We start from the raw sequence: 10,025 nt of genomic DNA, 5'->3' as shown, positions 1-10,025 counted from the left end.
ATATATCACCATCTCATACTTCCATATATCATGTATCATCATTTTCATGTATTTCAGGCAGATACATGTAATAATTCATTTTGTGTTCATATTTCCTCATGTCATGATTTTTCCTGTTGAATTTATTTAAAATATCGATGGATACACATGTAGTACACTCGAAGCATACAAATCAGATATCGTCAATTCATATTCAGGGGTACCCATAAGGTATATAATCAGGAAGCACACTCTATAGCCATATAACAGGATGCTCAGATGCGCCATGTAACAGAATGCTTATCCGAGCTAAACAAGAAACTCATAAGAGTTTAGAACAAGAAGCTCATTGAGCTTAACAAGTAACTCCGAAGAGTTATTAACAGGGAGCTCCGAATAGCATAACAGGGAGTTCAAGCGAGCCATGTCAGGAAGCTTATAAGAGCTTAAATCAGGACGCTCACAAGGAGCTGCGTTTGTGTCCGCAATAAATGCTGGATCACAACTGATCGAATCATGTAACAAGACGTTCACAAAGAGCTGCGGTAGTGCACAACACATGCAGGATCACTACCAATCAGGGTGCTCGCAGGAACTATATAACAGGACGCTCGAGAGGGCTTATAACATGATTGCTTGTTCAAGCTATAGGGTGTTCGCAACATATGCTAAACCACAATTAATATAGGAAATCATGTATCCATCGACTTTCATTATTTAAATGAGATTTAATTTTTATTAGGCTTTATCAGAGATATATATATTCAATTCCATATGCATGACAACTGCATAATTCTCATACACAACATTCAATTCAAGCATATAAATATACACAATTTAGTTACACGAACTTACCTCGACAAATGTTCGTGTACGTAAAATCTACTAATCCAACATTTTTTCTTATCCTCGTTCTAATTCCGAATTTGATCTATCCAGATCCAATTAAGTCAAAATAGCCTGCATGAGCTCACTTTCTCTTAGTTAGGGTTTCCATGTTTTTATTTGGGAAAGATAATGATAAATTGATGATATTTTCATTTTTTATATCATTTATCATCTTTATTTTTTTTCACTTTCCAATTTCATCCTTTTCTTTATTTTATTTTCCATGGATGAATCATCATCCTTAACCACTAAGCATTTTTAAATGGTCTATTTTCCATTTAAGGACCTCCACTTTAAAGTTCTATAGCTATTTAATCCCTTTAGCTATTAGAAATTAACTTTTGCACTTTGTGCAATTTGGTCCTTTATCAAATTAGACATGTAACCGGTAAAAATTCTTTACGAAATTTTCATATGACATTTCCATCATACTATAGACTATTCCGGAATCAAATTTGTGGTCTCAAAACTATTGTTCTAATTTTACCGAAAACGGGCTGTTACAAAAACACTAACTCATGCAGTGAAAACACTAACTTATTTGTTTACTCATTAATTTTTTTTGTATAGTGTAAGTTAATATTAATTCTTGAAGTAAGATATATACAATATGGAAGTCAAAGTTTTAATCTTTTTCTGAACCTTTTGAGCAATTATTTACTTTGTTAAAATATTGTACTTAACAAATCGACGGAAAAAAACTTAAATGAAAAAATAACAGAAATAATTGTAAATTTTAAACTCACAATATGATATGTTACAAAGCAAACCAATTTAATAGATTTATTTTGTATATTGTAAATAAGTGTACATTTGAGATGTAAAACAAATTATACAAATTTGAGAAAATTACAAATAACCTGATCATCGGGGTCCGAGATGTGTTTATGGAATACTAAGGAAAACATGTTCTACAAGGCACATTTTCATTGATGTGGCGGTAAAAACACATTTTGTAGGACGTGTTTTTATTCTTTCTCCTATAGGACACGTTTTAAGTGCCACATTCAGTGAAAACGCACCCTGTAGGACGTGCTTTCATTTCTCTCTCCAAAAATAGCGTAGATTGATAAAATTTAAAATTTTCAGCCTATTATCTCAAATATTTTTGTTTTTCAACATTTATGTTAAATTAACCAATTTTTTTGTTGAAGCTTCTAACAACTAAATCAGAAGCTATAATTAATAGAAGTTAGCCTTAAAATATAGTATTTGGTTGAAAGTCTTAACGGGCCATTAACACCATATTTGGTTGGAGAAATGGAATAACATTCTCCCCTTATTCATTAAATGGTAAATCATTCCTTTAATTGGTTGAACGTAATACTCATTCGATGGAATGACCATTACTTTCATATTACTTGTTTTTCCGTAATAGCTTATTCCTTGATATCACCAAAGAATAAATATTCCATGTAATATTGAATAATAATAAAAAATCGAGATTAATCCCTTAAAAATTGGACTTAGGCAATATAAAAATATAAAAATAAAATATTTAAAATATTTTAATATAATTTGATATAAAAATAATTATATTAAAAATATTATTAAATTGTATATTATTATTTTTATTAAATTTTATTTAATAATAATTATATTAAAATATGATTAAATTATTTTTTTATTAAATTATTTTTAATAATAATCCTATTAAAATTTAATGATAATAATAATCTAACTAAAAAAATCTGCAAAGGGTACTGTGGTCATTTCGGTTTTTTTTCTTGTGCTATTACAATATTCATTCTATTCAACCAAACACAAAAATACTATTATAGTTTTATTTCATTTAATCAAATAATTAAATTATTAATTACAACTCTATTACATTATAGATATTTTCTAATACAACCTTATTCAATTTCAGTCAACCAAATGTACCGTAAGTGATACAGTAAAAAATTTTATATTAATAGAAAATCAGTAATCAATTAAGTTCTAAATAAGTAAATAATTTAAAAAATCCTCATATCAGTATATTTTCTACGTCAAATGCTACATTAATTATCCATATTAGTCGTTACGACGAATAATTATATTTCAAGACTCAATTTATTGATAACTTTTGGATAAGAATTTAAATAATTTTTAGTTATTTTAATTTTTCATTTGCATTTAAGCAGAAAAAAGAATTAATTGATTAGCGGAAAATCTTGATATCGCCTCGAACCATTTTGCTTCTGATTCCTTAGTCTGGAAGGATCTGAATAAAACAATAATAATAAAAACTTTAGTTTAATCAAATTAAAAATCTCTTTCCTTCTCTTCATTCGAGCGAAAATAGTTTTCCCTATTCCTAAATTTAAAACCCTAATTATTCTTTACGCAAAGTATCATTATTAATAAGCTTTTAGAGAGAGATTGATAAATTATTTGTTAAAGATGGGTTCATCTTCGTCGGAGACAAAGTTCCTGCAAGAACTAATTTTATACGCCGCCAGCGCAGCCCTTAGTTGCTTGGTCCTCTTCGCCGGACTCCGGCACCTCGACCCCAACCGAGAAGCTTCTAAAAAAGCGCAGGAGCACAAGAAGGAAATTGCCAAGCGATTGGGTCGTCCTTTAATTCATACCAATCCCTACGAGGTACTTTTATTTCGACAAATTTAAGCATTTTATCTTTTAGGATAGATTATTTTCGAGTAATTTTTTATTTTTAGCCTTTAAAAACTTAGGTTTTGATTACTTGGTTATTTTACTATTATTATTATTATCGTATTCTAAGTCATTACATAAATGTAATGGGCTTTCTTATTTATGAGAGCTAAGGTTTTAAAATCAAAAGAGCAAGCAACTGAAGTAGCAAAGAGATTATCCTTTTGAATGGAGAATAACATGCTCATTACTAACGCTGCAGAAACCGGATGTAATAGCTTAACAAAGATATCGTCGTTTTAACTTCTATTGTTGCCTCATAAATGTACTTCCATTTTACCAGGATGTAATAGCTTGTGATGTGATAAACCCTGATCACATTGATGTGGAATTTGAATCTATTGGAGGATTGGAAGCCATCAAGCAGGCTCTCTATGAACTAGTGATTCTTCCATTGCGGAGACCAGAACTGTTTTCACATGGAAAACTTCTTGGTCCTCAAAAAGGGGTTCTTTTATATGGACCCCCAGGTACTGGAAAGACCATGCTTGCTAAAGCCATTGCGAAGGAGTCTGGTGCTGTTTTTATTAATGTTAGGATATCAAATCTGATGAGCAAGTGGTTTGGTGATGCGCAGAAACTTGGTATGTGTGTAATGTCGTATCATATTCCTTTTTGATTATCGGGCATGTTGCATTTCTTTGACTATACCAGAATATTTACGGTTATACAGGATTACAATTGTTCTGTAATCTGTTTTCGTGGCTTTCCCCCCTATTGGGTTTAGTTCTAGACTTCTAGTAGAAAAGTCAGAAGAAACATTATATAGGTAAAAATAACACATTCAAGATAAGGTTAACTAATTCGACCATCCTAAGGTCATGCTGAGATGGTTTCATTCCATCACTTTTGGCTGAGAAAACAAAATGGTTTTGAAATCAAAATATGTCCTGCGATCAAATGTCCACATGCAGGAAAAGAAAAAGATGAAAATTATCATTGCATATGTAAGTTAAACATGCATATGAGTTAAACATGTAAGCTGACCTTCCTTATCAGTTAAACATTACTTTTTATGCCTTTTCTAATGGTTGTAATGCTCCATGCATATTTGTTTATTTTTATCTGTCTTGATTGTATTGTTTATTTACTCTTCTACTTTTGTAGTGGCTGCCGTATTTAGCTTGGCCTATAAACTACAGCCTGCTATTATATTTATTGATGAGGTCGACAGTTTCTTGGGACAACGGCGTAACACAGATCATGAAGCAATGACAAACATGAAGACTGAGTTCATGGCATTGTGGGATGGGTTTACTACTGACCGTGAGTATTTTTCTATCTAAAAGCTGTTACATAATGCTATTAGTTCTCCCACAAAGTCATGTATTCTATTTGTTTTCTGATTGAGAGCTCTCTAAAGAATGTTCTAGGTATTGGTTTTAAATTTTAAATTTAATGATTTTATATTGTTGTGCAGAGAATGCACGAGTTATGGTTCTTGCTGCAACAAATCGCCCATCAGAACTAGATGAAGCCATACTCAGACGTCTCCCTCAGGCTTTTGAGATTGGAGTACCTGACCGCATGGAGAGGGCTGAGATATTGCAGGTAATTTTAAAGGGTGAGAGGGTTGAACCAAGCATTGACTTTGACTACATAGCCAGTTTGTGTGAAGGGTACACAGGTTCAGATCTTCTTGAACTCTGCAAGAAAGCAGCGTACTTTCCTATCAGGGACTTACTAGATGAGGAGAAGAAAGGAAAACCATCTGGAGTACGTATTTTTTTGTATATTTCTTTTGTATCTTTGTACTGCCTTTCTCTAGTTTTTCTGAGGTTCAGCATATATATATGTATATATGTATGTATGTATGTAGAATGATCTCACACATTAAATTGTGTTAAGTGATTAAGGGACTGAATGTAACATTTCCTTGGTCACAAGTACTGCCTTTCTCTAGTTTTTCTGAGGTTCAGCATATATATATGTATATATGTATGTATGTATGTAGAATGATCTCACACATTAAATTGTGTTAAGTGATTAAGGGACTGAATGTAACATTTCCTTGGTCACAAGTACATAATTGTAGTTGGAATGAGACCTTGTAGGAAGATGTTTTTATTGTCTTAAACATAAAGCTATGATAGAAGTGCTGTTTGCATGTGGAATTTATGAACTTGGGTAGTTTACCTCTAGCCGCCACCTTTTTAGCTACTTATAATTGTTTTAGTATTCATATCAAGGTATTCATCATCTTCTATTGTTTGTATTTCAGGCTCCAAGGCCATTATCACAGAGTGATTTGGAGAAAGTTCTTGCCACTTCAAGGAAGACAGGAGTTGCTGCAAATGAATATAGCAGGTTAAGTTCACAATTATCTGGATGGTCCAGACAAAGGGAATCAGATGATTATCAGGTTCAAGCTGCAATCAATGAACTCTCTAAGCTAGTAGTTTCACAAATCGTTAATCTTCAATCAGATTCCCAGGATGCCTGAAATTTTCATCTCTATACTCAGATTCTGCTACCTGATCTAGTATTTTCTAGTTCTGTGCCCAGAAAATTAGATTCTTTTTTTCATGGCAAAGCTACTTATTAACGCTTGAGGTGAAAGCTTGTGATAGGAGCTTTGGAACAGTAAGATCTGTTTTATTGTCTCCCAAAGTTATTCATTATACTAGCTTTCCAAGGGCTTCAATTCTTTTTTCCCATAATATCAATGGAGCTTGTGAAAGTTGGCAAGTATTGTGTTATTTATGGAAACCAGCTTAAATGTAATGATGTTTAGTGGATCACTGTAGAGACCGGTTTAGTTTTTGTAATAATAGCGATAACATTTATTATGTTTGTAATTGTTATAAACAGAAAATGAATAATTTTTTTTAGTTCTTCTAATTTTTATTAGAGAACATTTTGTTTTTATATTTCTTTTCTCCCAAAAAATTATGGGCACCCGCGATATTAATACATTAACCAAACCATAAGAAAACCAGGCATGAAGAAAACAGCGTGTTCTGGACCCTTAAGGCCTGAATATTGTTAATGACTTAAAAATCCAACTTTGAACATAGACTAAAACCATAATGAAACTGTGTCGGACCTAGAGGTGGTGCTGTGACCTGGTTCCAAAAAATTTTAAGCCCAAGTCGCTTGGCCCGGTGCATAAGAATATTAATAAAAGATTTTAAAATATGTTTTTATAATTGAATTGAGTTTTTAAAAATAATTTTAATTATTTAAATTGAATGTGGGTTTAGTTGGCTTGAGAAAAAAATTACTTATCCAAGCCCAACTCTTGGATAGCTCTAGGATTGTTGAAGTTGTCTCCAAAGGTTTCTAGAGTTCAAAAATAAATTTTTGGTTTGCTACCTAGTTTGGCTTCTAGGCTAGGCTAAATTGGTAAGTTAAAATTTTTTTAATTGGAGAAATAGGTTGTTTTTTCAAGATTTAGGATAATAGGCCGATTTTAGAGAGTGTGTGAAAATACGGCCAATTGTGCAAGCTTTCTATTGACATGCTAAGAGAAGCTTGTCCAACTGGGCGAGCTTTCTACATAGTTGGCAGGAAAGCTCGTACAGCTGGGCGAGCTTTCTGCTGACATGTTAGGAAAAGCGCGCCTAATTAGAAGCGTTTTCTAGAAAGTTCATCCAACTAGATTCACTTTCACTCACTCTCTCCAAAATGAACTTATTTCTCTAAATCTTGAAAAAAAAAGCCTATTTGACCAATTAAAAAAAATTGACATATTCAATCTATTTAGCCTCTAGACTATAGATAAATTGTTAGTTTGGCATCTTAAGAATTTTTTTTTATCACTTAGGCCTTTATACTATCCCATTATTCCATTTCACATTTTTATTTAAAAAATGTTATTTTAGCCAATTACGTGATGCCATGTGTTAAAAAATTCAAATTTATTGAAAATATAAAAGAATTTCACTAAAAAGCTAAAAGTTTCTAAAATTTTAAAAAAAATAAAAACACTAGAAACCCTATCACATTTATGTATGTGGAAATCATGGATTTTGAACACAAATGTGTGATTAAAAATGATATCCAATAGACATTGAAACATATGGTTTGAAATAAATAATCATTATAACATATGAAATATGTACGATAAAATAATAAAAATATATAGATTAAGTTAAGAGTAAAATGAAATTTAAACACATAAGTACATCAGATAAACGAAACTAAGTACACTACAATTATTTATCACAGTTTTGTAATCCATTTTGAGTTAGTGTGGAGTTGACTTGTGACACTAACTCAATTAATAACATTATTATTATATACAACTTATAGAGATAATGAATTGTGCATATTAAGATAAAAATGTATGAAACACTTCAAAATGAAGCTTTTGTTGAGTGGTAAGTTTAGGCTTTTACTAAGTGAATCAATGAGAGTTCAAATATCACTATATGTATAATTAAAATACCTTCGAATAATATAAATTATATTAATTACAGAAATTTCTTTCTATAATTTCTTAATTGAGTTAGTGCTTGGTTGACTCATGACACCAACTCAGTCAAGAACTTAAATAATAGTATAAATTGATATACAACTAATGGAGATAATGAATTGTGCATATTAACATAAAAACGTGTGAAGTACAACAAAATAAAAATTTGATTAAGTGATAAATTTAAGGTTTTATTAAGCCAATCAATGCCAGTTCAAAGCTTACTATATACATATTGTTATTAGTTTTTATTGAAATGAAAATATACTAAAATACCCTAGAATAATAAAAATTATTTTAATTACAGGATATTTTCGTAATTTCTCTAATCAAATTTTTTTGTTGAAATGAAAATATTAAAATAATCTAGAATAATATAAATTATTTTAATTAAGGAAGGACATTTCGATAAAATTTTTTAATTAAATTGGTGTCCGGTTGACTTTTGACGTTAACTTAATCAAGAGTTTAAAAAATAATATAAATAAAAAAATAAAAAAATTCAAAAATTATAAATTACCTAAACTTTTATTATTATTAATTTTTAAAATTATAAAACATATAAATTTACTAAAAATACAATCCAACTTCATTTGAATTTAGATATCATTTGTTTAGATTCATTCTAGACATTATTTTTTTTATAAATTTTATATATTTCTTATAATTTTAAAAATAAATTTCAAAATAAAATCTCAATTTTTGGAATTTTTTTATGGGATGAACCCGGCATTTATCCAAATTCATTCTCAACAATCATTTTTAATGATTTTATACAATTTTTTAATTAAAAAGTAAAAATCTTAATACTTTGGAATTTTATGTATTTTTAGATATTTATGATTTTTTAAAATGTTTTTAGAAGTTTTTAGTTTATTTTTTGGAATTTCATGATTTTTTTTTCAATTTTGTGAGTTTTAAGACATTTTGACATTGTTTTTTTGTTATATATATATATATAACGCGTTTTTTAAGTATACATGTTCTCTTGAAATATGGACACATATAAAGTTGATGATCAAAATTAGTACAAATCTTACAAGCCTTCACATGTCAAGTATATTCTACAACTATTTTTTGAATAAGAAAAATTAGTTCAAAAATTTGATTTTCGAAAGAAGATATATTTACCTTATTAACTCAGTCTTTTCGATATGTTTTGTTTGAATTTGAATTATTGTGAATGAAAAATTATAATTGATATCAATTATTTAACCTCCTAAGGAGTCTATTCACTATGGCACATCTACTTGTGACATCCATCATCTTTCTTTCAATGGGAAATAGTCTTTCATAAAAATATTTGATGAGCAAATATTTTAAAATTCTATGTTGCGGGTAACTAGCATACAATTGCTTGATGTTGCAGATCTCCTTCTTGATAGAAGTAACACATGAAGTAGGAAAAAAAAATTGTCTAGAAACAATTTTTTCGATTCTATCCATATGCCTTTAGATTCGGAAGATAAAGAAAATAGTCAAATCCTTGCTCTGTCCGTAAGCGAAAAAGGAAAAGCTCGTTACTTGATTTGCTCTTCAAATATTCCTTGAGGTTCCATGGTTGAACTAGATCTTTTCATGAGTTGAGCTACTCGTCCAAATTAAAAAATTAGCCTGAAATTTAGAATGGTTTAGGCAAAAATATTTAAGCCTGAAAAATGGGATTGGACAAAAAAAATTAAGTCTGTTGAAAATATGGGTCAAGCTCGGACTTGAACACTCAAGGCTTGATCTCAATCTGACTCGACCCTTTTTTTAAATTTGTAATGTTTTACATTATGTTATTTTTATATATTTTCTAATTTAAAACACACAAAAATAAATGTAAACATTAAAAAAAATAAGATAATTATATATATATTTGTTCTGACTATATATAAAATTTTAATAAATAAAAAATATATAAGATTATTAAATATTAAATTAAAAATAATATAAATATATATTTTTATAAATAATATGGGCAAGCCTAAAATGGGCTTAGGTTAGCTATGTGCAAATATGGGCGGGTTTGGGCAAAAATTTAGACCCATATTTTGGGCCAAACTGGACTTGGGCAAGCATAAAGTATGTTAATATCATGCTT

At 29.7% G+C, this 10,025-nt stretch overlaps 1 protein-coding gene across 1 annotated transcript; it reads left to right on the top strand.

Moving 5' to 3' along the window:
- The first annotated feature begins 2,999 nt into the window (after positions 1 to 2,999).
- On the top strand, positions 3,000 to 6,390 carry LOC107907299 (outer mitochondrial transmembrane helix translocase). The gene is made up of 5 exons (XM_041074539.1): positions 3,000 to 3,453; positions 3,806 to 4,106; positions 4,630 to 4,788; positions 4,943 to 5,238; positions 5,744 to 6,390. Exons 1-5 carry the CDS (start codon positions 3,253 to 3,255, stop codon positions 5,963 to 5,965), a joined length of 1,179 nt encoding a protein of 392 aa, XP_040930473.1. The 5' UTR covers positions 3,000 to 3,252; the 3' UTR covers positions 5,966 to 6,390.
- The last annotated feature ends 3,635 nt before the right edge of the window (positions 6,391 to 10,025 follow it).

This window comes from Gossypium hirsutum, chromosome A08, assembly GCF_007990345.1.
Source record: "Gossypium hirsutum isolate 1008001.06 chromosome A08, Gossypium_hirsutum_v2.1, whole genome shotgun sequence".
Lineage (NCBI taxonomy): Eukaryota > Viridiplantae > Streptophyta > Magnoliopsida > Malvales > Malvaceae > Gossypium > Gossypium hirsutum.
Note: the sequence above shows the minus strand (reverse complement) of the source record. Positions and strands in the feature narration are given on the sequence as shown.